Source organism: Schistocerca gregaria, chromosome 3, assembly GCF_023897955.1.
Source record: "Schistocerca gregaria isolate iqSchGreg1 chromosome 3, iqSchGreg1.2, whole genome shotgun sequence".
NCBI classification, from domain to species: domain Eukaryota; kingdom Metazoa; phylum Arthropoda; class Insecta; order Orthoptera; family Acrididae; genus Schistocerca; species Schistocerca gregaria.
The window spans coordinates 840,365,662-840,383,044 of NC_064922.1; the positions used below are offsets into that span (position 1 = coordinate 840,365,662).

Below are 17,383 nucleotides of genomic sequence, written 5' to 3' on the forward strand. Positions count from 1 at the left end.
TTTATGAAAAGCAACATGGATTCCGCAAACATAGATCCTGCGAAACACAGCTCGCTCTGTTCCTCCATGAAATCCACAGCACAGTGGTCAACGATGCTCAGGTTGATGGTATGTTCCTTGATATCCGTAAGGCAATTTACACCGCCGCGCATTACCGTTTAATGAAAAAAATACAAGCTTACGGAGTATCGGAGCAGAGATAGTATTGGGAACACAAAGCTAGTTGAAACCAGACGTCAGTGACAACGAAATCCTAAGTTCAGAGTGTAATGTTTATCGTAAGGATAGGTTAGTCGCCAATGGTGGCAGCGTGTTTATTACAGTAAAATATTAGATAAAATATATCGAGGTTATCACGGATTCCGATTGTGAATTAATCTGGGGGGAACTGAGTATCAATGACCGGTCGAAAATGCTTTTATAGACTACCTGGGGCAGGATCTGTAGTTGTAGAGCACTTCAAGCAGAGCTTCGAGAATATCATTAGTATTTTTCCTCATCATGCCGCTGTAATGGGGGTGAATTCAACTTGCCAGTTATAGATTGGGAGTGTTATGCCATCAAAAGTGGGGCCACAGACAGGGAATCATGTGGCATTGTTCTGGATGTCTTGTCCGAAAATTACCTAGAACAGATAGAGAAAAAACTCGTGAGGGTAACGTCTTAGACCTACTGGAGACAAACAGAACTGAACTTATCGAATCAGTTAACGTAGAGGAAGGTATCAGTGATCATAAGGCTGTATCAGCATCTATGACGACGGTCCTACAAGGAATGTTAAAAAAGGTAGGAAAATATATTTGCTCAGCAAGCGTGACAGGATACAAATGTCAGAATATCTCAGCAGTCAGCATCAAATATTCGGTGATGAGGACGAATATGTGGAGAAAAAAATGGAAAAAAATTATAATGCATCGTTCAATATGCCCTAGACAAGTATGTTCCGAGTAAGGTTTTAAGGGATGGAAAAGATCCAGCATGGTTTAATAACCGTGTTAGAAAAGCGCTACGTAAACAAAGAGCACTTCATCTCAGATTCAAAAGAAGTAAAAACGTAGCTGACAAACAAAAGCTGAACGAAGCGAAAATGAGCGTAAGGAGAGCAATGAGAGACGCGTTCAATGATTTCGAAAGTAAGACGTTGTCAACCGACCTGAGTAAAAACCCTAAGAGATTTTGGCCGTATGTAAAATCAGTAAGTGGGTCAAAATCATCTATTCATTCTCTCAGCGACCACACCGGCACCGAAACGGAAGATAACAGAGAGAAGGCCGAAATACTGAATTCGGTCTTCCGAAGTTGTTTCGCCGCCGAAGACTGCAACACTGTCCCTCCTTTCAATCGTTGTGCGAACGTCGAAATGGCAGATATTGAGATAACCGATCGCGGAACTGAAAAGCAGATACAATCGCTTAGTAGTGGGAAGGCTTCAGGATTGGATGAGATACCTATAAGATTCTATAAATATTATGCGAAAGAACTTGCTCCACTTCTAGCAATAATTTATCGTAGACTGCTTGAGCAAAGAAAAAAATCTAACGAGTGGAAAAAAGTGCAGGTCATTCCCGTTTTTAAGAACAGCCGTAAGACAGATCCACACAATTGTAGACCTATGTCGTTGACGTCAATCTGTTGTAGAATTATGGAATATGTTCTATGCTCAAGAAGAAACGGAAAATTAACAGCTCCTCTATAAAATACAAAATGGATTCCGCAAACATAGATCTTGAGAAATCCAATCGCTCTGTTCCTCCATGAGATTCACATCGCAGTGGTTGTTGCCGTGTTCCTTGATTTCAGTAAGGCATTTGATACCGTCCGGCAATGTCGTTTAATGAAAAAAGTACGAGCTTACGGAGTACTGGAGCAGACCTGCGATTGGATTCAAGACTTTCTAGCACACAGAACTCGACATGTCGCTCTTAACGGAACTAAATTGACAGATTTAAACGTAATATCCGAAGTACCACAGGAAGTGTGATATGACCGTTGCTGTTGAAGATATATATAAATGATCTAGTAGAATGCGTCGGATGCTCTTTAAGGGTATTCGCAGATAATGCAGTTGTATATACCAAAGTAGCAACGCCAGAAGATAGTAAGAATTTGCAGAGCGACCTGCAGAGAAATGGTGAATGGTACAGACTCTGGCAGCTGACCCTGAACGTAAATAAATGTAACATTTTGAGTGTACATAGGAAAAGAAATCCACTACTGTACAGCTACACTATTGATGACAAACAAGTGGAGACAGCGTCTGTCATAAAATATTTAGGAGTGACTATCCAAAGCGACCTTAAGTGGAATGACCATATAAAACAGACAGTGGGAAAAGTAGACACAAGACTCAGATACATCGAAAGAATCTTAAGGAAATGTAACTCGCCCACTAAGGAAGTGACTTATAAGGAGCTTGTTTGCCCGATTCTTGAGTACTGTTCATCTATCTATGATCCCTATCAGATGGGACTGATAGAGCAGATAGAGAAGATCCAACGAAGAGGGGCGCGTTTCGTCACAGAATGGTTTAGCAGGAGAGAGAGCGTTACGCAGATGCTAAACAAACTCCACTGGCAGGCGTTGTGCATCACGGAGAGATTTACTACTGAAATTTCGGGACAGCTCATTTCAGGAGGAGTCAGACATCATATTACCTCCCCCCACACACATCTTGCCTATAGACCACAAGGTGAAAATCCGAGAAATTAGAACCAATGCAGAGGGTTACCGTCAATCATTCTTGCCACGCAGTATTCGCAAGTGGAACAGGGTTGGAGGGATCAGATATGGGTACCGAAAGTACCCTCCGCCACACACCATTAGGTGGCTTGCGGGGTATGATGTAGATGTAGAAGCTGAGTTAAGGGGGTTCGACGTGGTGACGGACGAAAATATTGCTCAAATTCAGAATTTTTTTCTCCATGCTGGAATGTAGTAGACAAATGGGGTTGGCTGGAATGAATAAACCATACATTGAAGTTTTTGCTGGTATTTTTTACTGAAAAATATTAATATTTTAACTGTGTAATTGTGATTTTCCCAAGGTTGCTCTGAAATGAGGTAGTTGGACTGTTGTCGCTGTAACACCTGTTATGGCTGTGTGAAACATGTAATTAACATATCACCCTGGTCCTTACACATATAATTTTAGTTCATTGTAGAGATCTGAAAAAAAGGGCGACAATATAGATATCTGAAACAATGGCTATTTTTGGACCTCTTTTTCTCGGTCGAAAATAAGTAAAAAAAAAAAAAAGAATCGGCTACAAAGGACTGAAGAGAATTCAGTTTGCAATATGTTCGAGTATAATGACTTTTCTGGAGACTAGAAATCTACTCTGTAGGAATGAGCATGAGTTTCGAAAAAGAGGATCGTGTGAAACCCAGCTCGCGCTATTCGTCCACGAGACGCGGAAGGCCATAGACACGGGTTCCCTGGTATATGCCGTGTTTCTTGACTTCCGCAAGGCGTTCGATACAGTTCTCCACAGTCGTTTAATGAACAAAGTAAGAGCATATGGAATATTCGACCAATTGTGTGATTGGATTGAAGAGTTCGAAGATAACAGAACGCAGCATGTTATTTTCAATGGAGAGAAGTCTTCCGAAGTAAGAGTGATTTCAGGTGTGCCGCAGGGGCGTGTCGTAGGACCATTGCTATTCACAATATACATAAATGACCTTGTGGATGACATCGGAAGTTCACTGAGGCTTTTTGCGGATGATGCTGTGGTATATCTTGAGGTTGTAACAATGGAAAAATTGTACTGAAATGCAGGGGGATCTCCAACGAATTGACGCATGGTGCAGGGAATGGCAATTGAATCTCAATGTAGACAAGTGTAATGTGGTGCGAATACACAGAAAGAAAGAGCCCTTATCATTAAGCTACAAAATAGCACGTCAGCAACTGGAAGCAGTTAATTCCATAAATTATCTGGGAGTACGCATTAGGGAATGATCATATAAAGTTGATCGTCGGTAAAAGCAGTGTGGGATCCGTACCAGATAGGTTGATAGACGAGATAGAGAAGGTCCAACGGACAGCAGCGCGCTTCGTTACAGGATCATTTAGTAATCGCGAAAGCGTTAAGGAGATGATAGATAAACTCCAGTGGGAGACTGCAGGAGAGACGCTCAGTAGCTCGGTACGGGCTTTTGTTGAAGTTTCGAGAACATACCTTCACCGAGGAGTCAAGCAGTATATTGCTCCCTCCTACGTATATCTCGCGAAGAGACCATGAGGATAAAATCAGAGAGATTAGAGTCTACACAGAGGCATACCGACAATCCTTCTTTCCACGAACAATACGAGACTGGAACAGAAGGGAGAACCGATAGATGTATTCAAGGTACCCTCCACCACACACCGTCAGGTGGCTTGCGGAGTATGGATGTAGATGTAGATGCTTTAAGGGAGACCAAAAGTCATTAAAATCGGATGAGAATTGTAGCGTGGGGGATGACAACCATACCAAAAAACATGCTTCTGAGAAAAAAGCGTTTACAGTTTGACAAGTATTTATCACACAAAAAGGAACAAAGCTTGAAATTTACGGGATATCATCGATGCCTGGTCCATAATAACTATTGCTCCGCATAGTGGATCGCTGCTTTCTGCTACTTTGACCCGATAAGCGTTCATTTTCGTCCTCTAAACCCTTTTCGTCTCTACCTTCAAAGAATCGGCGCATTTCATCACCGGTTTTGATTTGAAGGACATTTGCCACGTGCATTATAGTAGTGTGCCCTACATTGAATAGACACATGGCCAAATTTGAAGCAACGTTGACAATTTCGCCTTGAGTGGATGTTATTATTGGAGCGTATCTCGAAATGAAACTATTGAAACCTTCGTTCACGTTTTGAGTGAAACCTGCCAAACAAAGCAAATCAAGTTTACTCAAATCGGCCTAGGCAGAGGTGATGGCATAGATAACGATTTGTAGAAACGGCGTTGCGTGTTGTGCACACACAGAACATCTACATCTACATCTACATCTACATCCATACTCCACAAGCCACCTGACGGTGTGTGGCGGAGGGTACCCTGAGTACCTCTATTGGTTCTCCCTTCTATTCCAGTCTCGTATTGCACGTGGAAAGAAGGATTGTCGGTACGCTTCTGTGTGGCCTCTAATCTCTCTGATTTTATCCTCATGGTCTCTTTGCGAGATATACGTAGGAGGGAGCAATATACTGCTTGACTCTTCGGTGAAGATATGTTCTCGGAGATTTAACAAAAGCCCGTACCGAGCTACTGAGCGACTCTTCTGCAGAGTCTTCCACTGGAGTTTATCTATCATCTCCGTAACGCTTTCGCGATTACTAAATGATCCTGTAACGAAGCGCGCTGCTCTCCGTTGGATCTTCTCTATCTCTTCTATCAACCGTATCTGGTGCGGATCCCACACTGCTGAGCAGTATTCAAGCAGTGGGCGAACAAGCGTACTGTAACCTACTTCCTTTGTTGTCGGATTGCATTTCCTTAGGATTCTTCCAATGAATCTTAGTCTGGCATCTGCTTTATCGACGATCAACTTTATATGATCATTCCATTTTAAATCACTCCTAATGCGTACTCCCAGATAATTTATGGAATTAACTGCTTCCAGTTGCTGACCTGCTATTTTGTAGTTAAATGATAGGGATCTATCTTTCTATGTGTTCGTATCACATTACACTTGTCTACATTGAGATTCAATTGCCATTCCGTGCACCATGCGTTAATTCGCTGCAGATCCTCCTGCATTTCAGTACAATTTTCCATTGTTGCAAACTCTCGATACACAACAGCATAATCTGCAAAAAGCCTCAGTGAACTTCCGATGTCATTCACCAGGTCATTTATGTATATTGTGAATAGCAACGGTCCTATGACACTCCCCTGCGGCACACCTGAAATCACTCTCACTTCGGAAGACTTCTCTCCATTGAGAATAACATGCTGCGTTCTGTTATCTAGGAACTCCTCAATCCAATCACACAATTGATCTGATAGTCCGTATGCTCTTACTTTGTTCATTAAACGACTGTGGGGAACTGTGTCAAACGCCTTGCGGAAGTCAAGAAACACGGCATCTACATGTGAACCTATGGCCCTCTGAGTCTCGTGGACGAATAGCGCGAGCTGGGTTTCACACGACCGTCTTTTTCGAAACCCATGCTGATTCCTACAGAGTAGATTTCTAGTCTCCAGAAAAGACATTATACTCGAACGCTCACAGAATGGTTACTTTATGCAGTTCGCGCATAATATTTTTGGAATAATTCTTCATTGTATATACATTCGAATTCTGTAATACAAAAATGCGAATTTTTTCGACCGTCACAATTTCGTTTCCCCTTAAGGGAACTTTTCACTGACATCACTTTGCAGTACGATTCTGGAACATATATTGTGTTTGAACCCTATGAAATGCCTCGAAGAAACATTCAGAAAACATTGTTCTTGTGAAACAGAAACAGCCATTTATACGCGGTGCTAATGATAGGGGATCTGATGCTGATCCCGTATTTCTAGATTTCCATAAGGTTTTGGGAACGGTTATTCGCAAGCAGCTTCTAACTAAATTGCGTGCCAACGGAAAATCGTCTCAGTTGCAGTTGTGATTTCCTGTCAAAAAGGTCACTTTTTCCAGTAATTGACGGGAAGTCATCGATTGAAACTGAAGTGATATTTGGTGTCCTCAATGAATTCTTATGTGTTCTCTTGGAGGAGACACAGTGAGCATCCCATTTATGTATTTTACAGATGATCTGCCGTTTACTGCCTAGTAAGGCATCAGAAGATCAATGGGTATTACAAAATGATATAGGCAAGATATTTGTGTCGTCAGAAAAGCGGCAGCCGATGCTGACCCATAAAAGTGTAAGGTAGTTCCATAGGTTCTGAAAAGAATCTGTTAAACTTCGGTTACACGGTAAATCACAATAATTTAAAGGTTTTCGATTTAACCAAATACCTAGAGATTACAGTTATAAATAACTTCAAATGGAACCATTATACAGAAAATGTTTTGGGGAAGGCGAAGTGTTGTGCCAATAAAAGGCAATCTTTGGAGCCGTTTTACGTTGGGGCGAGATCTTTCCACCAAATTTCAGCTTCCAACTCTCTCTCTCTCTCTCTCTCTCTCTCTCTCTCTCTCTCTCTCTCTCTCTCTCTTTTCTTTCTTTCTTTTTTGTTTTTGCGCACTCTTACATAGGGAGAAGCGATCATCGTTATAAAATACGAGAAATTAGGTTCTAATGGATCTGAGCACTATGGGACTTGACTTCTGAGTTAACTTAAGTTAGAACTACTTAAACCTAACTAACCTAAGGACATCACACACATCCATGCCCGAGGCAGGATTCGAACCTGCGACCGTAGCAGTCGTAGGTTCCAGACTGTAGCGCCTAGAACCGCTCGGCCACCACGGCGGACGAGAAATTAGGGTTCGCACAGACAGATTTAAGTGTTCATTTTTCCCACACATTGTTGGAGAAAGGGACAGTCGAGAAATAATGTGAAAGTGATTCTGTGAAGCCTCTGATAAGCACGTGGTAGTGTTAGCACACTGGACTCGCATTCGGGAGGACGACGGTTCAATCCCGTCTCCGGCCATCCTGATTTAGGTTTTCCGTGATTTCCCTAAATTGTTTGAGACAAATGCCAGGATGGTACCTTTGAGAGGGCACGGCCGATTTCCTTCCCAATCCTTCCCTAACCCGAGCTTGCGCTCCGTCTCTAATGACCTCGTTGTCGACGGGTCGTTATACACTAACCACCACCACCACTTGGTAGTGGACTGCAGAGCAGTGATGCAGATGTATTAGGTGTACAACTTTGCTTCCGCCCTTTTGCAATAGACAGCATTAGTGGAAATTAGTGGTGCAAGTCGTTCGTCGTAAGTATTATACAGTAAGCTTAGGCATTTGAGAACATGACGCCATCAAAATATCAGTCAATTTTTAATTGCAACATAAGGTTATTCTCGACTGAGTACGTCAACTTATGAGCCCAATTATCGTCATCTTCGGGAAGTTTTAATTTTATGCTTTCATATGAAGAAATCTGCGGCTGAGGCACATAAAAATCTGGGTAAGATCTATGATGAGACGCCTGTTAGTGAGAGAACTTCGCTGAAAATGGTTTCCATGTTTCAAGAATGGTGGCTTTGACGTTGAGGACCAGCTTGGTTGTGAAATAGAGAAAGGTTTCAATGCTACTGCAACCGACGGGAACAATCGCAGGAGATGGTTATGGAAAGCAATTGATGTGTTTGAGCTCAGCTCTGAAAGAAAAACGGCCACACTACAGAGATAATCCTGCCTCGGGCATGGACGTGTGTGATGTCCTTAGGTTGGTTAGATTTAAGTAGTTCTAAGTTCTAGGGGACTAATGACCACAGCAGTTGAGTCCCATAGTGCTCAGAGCCATTTGAACCATTTTTGAACTACAGCGATAGTCATGAAAAAATGATTTTTCAGCAAGACAGAGCACGACTCCACGTCGAAAATCCAGTCAAACCATACTTGGAGACGTTGAAATGGGAAGTTCTACCCCACCCTCTGTATTCTCCAGATATTCCTCCCTCTGACTCTTAACTACTAAGATCATCAGTCCCTAAGCTTACACACTACTTAACCTAAATTGTCCTAAGGCCAAACACACATACCTATGCCCGAGGGAGGACTCGAACCTCCGCCGGGACCAGTCGCACAGTCCATGACTGCATCGCCTGAGACCGCTCAGCTAATCCAGCGCTGCAGCTGACTAACACTTGCGGTCATGGGAACAAGTACAAAATTGGATCGATTCATGGCTCCCCTCAAACGATGCCCAGTTTATACACTGCGGGATTTGTATGCTGCCCTAAATCTAGGAGAATGCAGTAGCCAACGTTGGTCAATACTTTGAATCGTAAATTTTTTGTAAGTTTTACACAATAAAGTCTCGAACTTCGAGAAAAAACGGCGGAAGCAAAGTTGTAGACCTAGTGGATGTAGAAAACGACATCTCTTTCCTTTCCAGCGCTTACCCTGTCGTACGGAGTCTCATGTATTACAAGATTTGGGAAATCTATTTTTATTTCATTTTGTAGCCGGATGCCTTTTATGTCACCACTAATGTCAGCTAGCCCCAGGGTGGGAAGTCGTGTGCGCCAAAAATTGTCTCTGGATCGTGTATGACTTTTGTTATGCTTGTAATCGTATTTAACTGCTTGTGTATAATACTTTAGGAGGCGACGACAGTTGTGAGCAGAGCATTTACCTAAACCAACTTGGAAAATCGCGTGAAAAGCACATACAGGGTGGCCTTTATACCCACCAGTCGTACAAGCCAGTGCGCTGTGTGCCATACGTAATGCCATCAGAGACGTTAAATTATCGAGCCAAAGGAATCTGCTGCACCCTAGGGCAAACGGAGCAACAGAACATGGAATCTAACGTTGATGCGTCTTCAAGAGGTATGTCTAAAACTCTTTAGCCGTGGCGGGATTTAATGCATGGCACTCTGCAGGCGCCACTAACTACTGGGGTTGCCAGTATAGACCCTGATCATATGTCGGGAGTTAGGATCTTCGGTCGAGAAATGTGTTGTTGGTTTTTGGCGGGATCTGGTACTGCAGTTAGCTGTAGGGCACGTGGCTCGAAAGTTGTTGGTTTTGAAGGGATTGCTGCTGTCCGGTACGGGTCTCGAGAAGCCAAGAGTTGGTCGAAGGCAAGCCTTGTAGGCTGGATTAAGGACTGGTAGCGGCGAGTCGCGGGAAGAGCAGTGAACGCCGCGGGCAACCTGTTCGGTACGTTCCCAGCCTACTCGGCGAGCTTAAATTTTACGGCACTCCCAAGGCAGCCTGTATGGATTGGAGGTAATAACAGCCCGGTTTGGAATCCTGGAAGTCACGGCTCCTTCACACCTCACTGGAGTTAAGTGTTCCTTTTACTAAATTTGGTACGTGCTATCGTAAGTTCAAGTCTGTATTATATGCCACTGGACGTGTCATACTAACGCACCTCCGAGTGACGGAGTGCATGGTCATTTTACCAAAATGGTAGCTCAGTTGATTTAACACCCACGGTATTTTTTCTTTGATTCTAAACCGAAGTCTATGTTTATGTTGACAAGCCACAAACTTTGGAACATTTGCAGACAAACATTTGTCAGGCAATCGCAGACATAAGGCCATTAATGTCGGACAGAGTTATTGACAATTGGAGCCATCATGTAAATCAGTGTGTACAAAGCCGTGATGGACGTTTCAACAGTGTTGTGTTCATAACGTAACTTTAATGTCTGAGCTTCAAAATAAAGCACAATTTACTTTGATATGTTGACTGGTACATACATACAGTAATCCTTGTTCTAGATCATCAATACAACATTTCGTAATGATGTGGAACGTGTCACTTCAACATTAGTTTTCTTTACACACACTAATTAATTAATTTTTTAAATTACTACTTCATATCTAAAAATTCATCTATTGAGTAGGAGCAGTTGTGATTCAGAAATTCTTTTTAATTTGCTTTTAAATGTTGGTTGGCTGCCTCTCAGACTTTTAACGCTATTTGTCAAATGACCAAAGATTTTGGTGGCAGCATAATTCACCCCTTTCTGTGCCAAAGTGAGATTTAATCCAGAATAGTGAAGTTCATCTTTTCTCTAGGTGTTATAGGTATGCGCTTCGCTTTTATTTTTGAATTGTGATGGGTTATTAATGGCAAATTTCGTAAGTTAATATATGTATTGCGAAGGTACTGTGAATATCCAGAGTTTCTTAAATAAATGTATGCAAGATGATCTTGGGTGGGCTCCAGCTATTATTCTGATTACACGCTTTTGTGCAATGAATACGTTCTCTCTTAATGACGAATTTCCACAAACTATTGAGACATATGAAAGCAGTGATAGAAAATATGCATAGTAGGCTAATTTACTGATATGTTTATCACCAAAATTTGCAATAACCCTGAAGGTAACTCAAATGAAGCAGTAGTCTAATAAGAAACCATGGATCACACAAGGGATAAAGATATCATGTGAGACAAAAAGGCAACCCCTTTCCTACTTTTATTCATATTTGTTTATGCATCAAATTTAAAAAAAAGTGTTACTCCTAATGAATAACTCTTTACTCCTCAAGGAAGGCCACAATGCTGGGATCACGGATTTACTTCAAACATTGTGCAAATTTAGTAGGTCATCAAAACAATATAATTTGCGAGTAGTAAAGTGCACTACTCTGGCAATTCGGGAAAATCACAAGAGAAGTTTTACACATCTCTTATGTAACTGATGTATCGAACTTATGGGCCATAAGAAGGCATTGTGGTAAAGTAAGCACTTAGCAGAAGGGTTGTGGACAAAGCGATGGTTGGAATCCAGCTACCAATTATTTTTTAATCCATATTTTTCATGCTTGGTCACTTTATTTGGTTTACATGACATTTGAAAACCACGCGGAAAGAAGGGGTTAAGTCCATTTTATAGATTTTTCAGGGGAGCAGTTTTAAAATCTAAAACTTTACAGCTTAATTGATAATTGAAATTTGTAATTTATACAGTCATTCAACAACCTTTCCTTTAGGCTTCCTTAAAAGTGGAAAATAATATTATTATAAATTGGACCCTGTATGTCTTTTTATCTGAATGTCAATTTTTCAATTTCTTTGCATAATGCACTAATTAGATTGTAAAAGTCAGAATGTAATGTGATATTGGGATGACACTAAACTATAAAACTTCCCTGCAATTCCTTTGACAAAGACTGATTCATCTTTGAGTCTAGTCATTATTGTACAGAATGTTCATGACTAATCAGGTTTTAGGAACAATACTGTTTATCGATATTCTGTTTTTATTTTCGCTGAACTCATGCAAATTATAGTGATTAATAAGCCCATGTCTCAACTTTTGTATCTTTAAATCACCTGGTATGCAACTACCAACAAATATTCAATGAATGGTTACAACACATACATTAAAAATACAAAAAGACGTAATTTCAATTATCAGCATAAATCACATTTTTTATAACCCACAATCTTCATTTCTCACGTTTTACTTATAACAAACAAATAACACAAAACATGTTTGTAAATTCAGTGTCTGAAATGAATATTTGTATAGTACTCTTGGGCCCCTCTGTTAGAGTACACCATCAGTTCTTGCCGATCACGATACTTTTCATTGGTGGTATATAGCAGTCCTGAAACATTGGATATGCGACCTCTTATTCGCATGGTATCTCAGTAGGTTTGTTATAATAAAGCAGGATCTTCAATATCACGCACTGATATAATCTAGTTTCATTTAATTAGTGCGACGTAAGCCCTTACCAGCCTACCTTCGTAACAGAGTGAAAGGAACAAAAGAATCTCCTTCTGCAAGTTCTGATTCCTCTTCCGTTCGAGCAGCAGGAGCAGTAACAACTGTGATCCAAGATCCGTTGTTAGTGTCACTATGTATGATAAGTCTTGGACAGTGACGTTCTACCTTAATAATTCGTATTGGGAATGGACATTTTGGTCGTATCTAGGTTGGAAGAAATCAGTGTAGTCACGTATCATTAAGCCATCAATTTCAACAACCTGAAAATGTGCGGGTTTCGCACTCGCATCTTTAGTTATGTCTGTACCGTCCTCTGGGGACCCAGCTTTTGTTTTTACGTTTGATGAGGCCCATGTTTTTGTCACTTTCCAGGGATGAATGTCCTCTTACTGGGAACGTCACACAAATTGATTCAAATTGATTTGCATGATGGACAAGATAGTGGATTAACGCGAAGAGGGTGTAGTTTTTGTTTTGACTATCACATGTGTCACAGAAGATTTCCCAATTTTTAACCTCAGGATCATAATGATGCAGCAAAGAAACTACTTCATTTGAACATTTATTCCTTATGGTTTCAGGATAAACATAAAACATTGTATTAGTGTCTGAGAGTCGATGTATGTTAAACAGATGTAGAGAAAGCTGTCGCCTATAACAGGCAATGTTGATACTGATGTTTGGACATGGAAGATTTCGTTGGAAGTCTATACATATCGATTCTGTGTTTGTAAACTATCTGCTTCTATGTCGAGATTGTCCTGTACGTTGATAGAATGCATCAGCTTTACGGCGGTGCAGTTCATATTCAGTCTTCTCTCTCTTAATATTACTTTTAATGTCTGATCTTTCCTTTCCGTCTCTTGCATGTGTGAGTTGTGCCTCAAGGCCTTAGAAAGTTACAGAAAACTTATCACAAGTTCTGCATGTATCACATCGAGGGAAAATGAATGAGTTATTAAATTTTATATTAAATATTTTGCGATAAGTTTCATATGATACGGAGCAAATGGAATAAGTCTCTTGAAACATCTCGAACATCTTCTTGATCGTGAGATCTTCAAACAAATACACTTTGTGTGTTTTATTTATGCTACAATTACTGGACCATCCTTTAAATGACTTGATGTGAGCGCAGATGTTTTGCTCTGTTTCTGTTGAAAGTTTATGAATTTGGTTTTCGTGTTTCCCTTGTTCATCAACTGGCACCATGCCTTCATTTTTTAAGGAATCGCTGATAGTTTCTAATCTTTCTTTGAAATACCATGCAGTGATATAAAGGCCTCTTGACAAACAGTCAATTGTCCCAGTATTGTCTCTCATTATTCTGACCTTATAATGAAATGTATAACCACGCAAAGTAGCTGCTGTTCCAGTCCTTCAGCACCTTGAACATAGTTATTAATGTATACTTCTCTGTATCAGTTAGCAAATCAGTACAATTCTTCTCACAGTTACAATCCTCTTCTATTTCATGTGACATTGTTCTTAGCTTTCAAGATTTTTCAGATTGTCTACCATAGGTCTATATTTTTCTACACTTACTACTGCAGCTTGACTCTGGATGTTCCATCACCAATTAAAACACCGACCTCAGCTGGATTTTACACGAAATGGAATTCTATCTACCATACCACAATGATCTGAAGGGATTCTCAGGGCTGCTGTGTGTTAGCACAAATCACAGCACGAAATTCAATTCCACCACAGCACAGCACAATGTCAAATTTGCTCCGTGCTAGATTCGACAATACATAAGAAAGATCAGCAATAATTTAACAATGCCAACAATGGGACTTCCATAAGAGCATAGAAGAAATAAATACAGTTCATAAATTCGCACCTGCTCGACTTCACCCTTTCTGTTGGTGTATTTGACGGAGTTGACCCGTTTTCTCCGTGTGTACCATATTTTAATCTGGCTACAACTCTGTGACTATACCCATCACATTCATTTACGTTCACCTAACTGAAAGTATATCTGATGAACTTCATTATGTTACTACTAACTCATTTTCGTAAGATTTGGATTTAACGCCTTCTTTCCATGTAGTATTCATTTGAGAGGTACTATATGGAAAAAACCACGTGCATTTTCATGAAGTTGTGGTGAATTTCGTATGTTATTTGGCTAGTTACTATTTGTAATTACATTTTCAACGACCAAAGTCAAACCACGATAAATAATGATGCGAATGACGTTATTCACAATCAGTAATATTGAAAGTAGCAATGAGGCAGACCACGAGAATAATGTACAGTTATTCGTCGGATGAGCTCTCGACATCACACGTTGCAGAATGGTATTTGCTATATAGACATGGAAGACAAAGATTGAAACTTGACTCAAATACTTAATGCAAATACACGTGGTTTTCTTTTTTACTATTTTACCTCTCAAATGCCATATAAATTAAATAATATGACCAATGACGAAAAAAACAGAGTAGTAAATAAGTGTGAGTCGGAGTCGAATCGTCGCTGTTCGTCTTACGAAGCTCGAACCCAGATCACTTGACCACCAGGAACTTTAACATGCAATACCTACGTGCAGATACACTACTTGCCATTAAAATTGTTACACCACGGAGATGACGTGCTACAGTCGCGAAATTTAACCGACAGGAAGAAGATGCTGTGATATGCAAATGATTAGCTTTCCAGAGCATTCACACAAGGTTGGCGCCGGTGGCGACACCTACAACGTGCTGACATGAGGAAAGTTTCCGACCGATTTATCATACACAAACAGCAGTTGACCGGCGTTGCCTGGTGAAACGTAGTAGTGATGCCTCGTGTAAGGAGGAGAAATGCGTACCATCACGTTTCCGACTTTGATAAAGGTCGGTTGTAGCCTATCGCGACTGCGGTTTATCGTTTCGCGACATTACTGCTCGGGTTGGTCGAGATCCAACGACTGTGAGCACATTATGAAATAGGTGGCTTCAGGAGGGTAATACTGAACGCCGTGCTGAATCCCTGTGCCTCGTATCACTAGAAGTCGAGATGGCAGGCATCTTATCCGCATGGCTGTAACGGATCGTGCAGCCACGTCTCGATCCCTGAGTCAACAGATGGGGACGTTTGGAAGACAACAACCATCTGCACGAACAGTGCAACGACGTTTGCAGCAGCATGCACTACCAGCTCGGAGACCATGGCTGCGGTTACCCTTGACGGAGTACCACAGACAGGAGCGCCTGCGATGGTTTACTCAACGACGACCCTGGGTGCACGAATGGCAAAACGTCATTTTTTTGGATGAATCCAGGTTCTGTTTACAGCATCAAGATGGTCGCATCTGTGTTTGGCGACATCGCGGTGAACGCACATTTGAAGCGTGTATTCTTTACAGCCATACTGGTGTATCACCCGGCGTGATGGTATGGGGTGCCATTGGTTACACGTCTCGTTCACCTCTTGTTCGCATTGAAGGCATTTTGAACAGTGGACGTCACATTTCAGACGTATTACGACCCGTGGCTCTACCCATCATTGGATCCCTGCGAAACCCTACATTTCAGCAGGGTAATTGCACGACTGCATGTTGCAGGTCGTGTACGGGATTTTCTGGATACAGAAAATGTTCGACTGCTGCCTATCCAGCACATTCTCCAGATCTCTCACCAATTGGAAACGTCTGGTCAATGGTGGCCGAGCAACTGGCTCGTCACAATACACCAGTCACTATTTTTGATGAACTGTGGTATCGTGTTGAAGCTGCATGGGCAGCTGTACCCGTACACGCCATCCAAGCTCTGTTTGACTCTATGCCCAAGCGTATCAAGGCCGTTATTACGGCCAGAGGCGGTTGTTCTGGGTACCGATTTCTCAGGATCTATGCACCCAACTTGCGTGAAAATGTAATCACATGTCAGTTCTAGTATAATATATTTGTCCAATTAATAGCCGTTTATCATCTGCATTTCTTCTTGGTGTAGCAATTTTAATGGTCATTAGTGTAAATTAAATAATATGGCCAGTGACGAAAAAAATATAATAGCAAATAAGTGTGAGACGGAACCAAACCATCGCCTCACACACGCTCGTCTTACGAAGCTCGAACGCACATCACTTGAACACCCTGAACTCTAACATGCAATACAAAAATGGTTCAAAAGGCTCTGAGTACTATGGGACTTAACATCTGTAATCATCAGTCCCCTAGAACTTAGAACTACTTAAACCTAACTAACCTAAGGACATCACACACATCCATGCCCGAGGCAGGATTCGAACCTGCAACCGTAGCAGTCGCGCGGCTCCGGACTGAGCGCCTAGAACCGCGAGATCACCTACTTACAGATACACGAGTTATATAATAGCCGCGATAAACTTCTCTTGGCATTTTCTCGGAATTGCTACAGTGGTGCACCTTATTACTTGCACGTAGTGTTGTTTTCATGGCCTACTAATAGGTGTACAAAGTTTGAAATAAGCCCCTGCTCCCAGCGACATGCCCTACACTTGCCGGTTACCCTGAGACAGGCAACCCGTCATACTCCATCCACCTCCAAGTGCAGATGATGTACGCTAGGCTGCCTATCTTGAGGCAACTGAAATACTTTCCGGGCGAGTTTTATTTGGCCCAAGGTCTATATGTAGTCTGCGATGTGTTTCTCTGTCCCCGACATGAAAGTAAAGTGGCAGAGATGGAGCGGGAGGGGTCTTTGGGATTTGTGGACGGTGGTGTCATACAGTTTCAGTCCTGAACGTCATGACAGGCAGTAGACTCAGGTGCTCAGAAGGTCGCACGGCAGTTGCTGACCCCCCGTTGGCCTACCTCCGCGTCGACGATGCGGCGGGCGAAGCCGAAGTCGGCGAGCTTGCAGTTGTAGTTGGAGCTGATGAGGACGTTCTCGCACTTGAGGTCACGGTGCGCCACGTCCATCTCGTGCAGGTACTGCAGCGCGAGCGCCATCTGCCGCAGCCAGATGCGAGCCTGCTCCTCCGACACGGCGCCGTTCTTCAGCACGAAGTCCAGCAGGTCGCCGCGCTCCGCGAACCGCATGAAGATGAAGTACTTGGCGCGCCGCTGAAACGCACATGCCCGAACTAGACTACTCT

The 17,383-nt window shown here is 42.0% G+C and overlaps 1 protein-coding gene across 1 annotated transcript in view; it reads right to left on the reverse strand.

Moving 5' to 3' along the window:
* The window catches only part of LOC126355617 (testis-specific serine/threonine-protein kinase 1-like), an 82,972-nt gene that overhangs the window by 33,534 nt on the left and 32,055 nt on the right, over window positions 1-17,383 (reverse strand). The window contains exon 2 of the mRNA XM_050005979.1: window positions 17,100-17,351. Within this exon, the coding sequence (XP_049861936.1) occupies window positions 17,100-17,351 (252 nt within the window). The remainder of the gene's footprint in view (window positions 1-17,099; window positions 17,352-17,383) is intronic.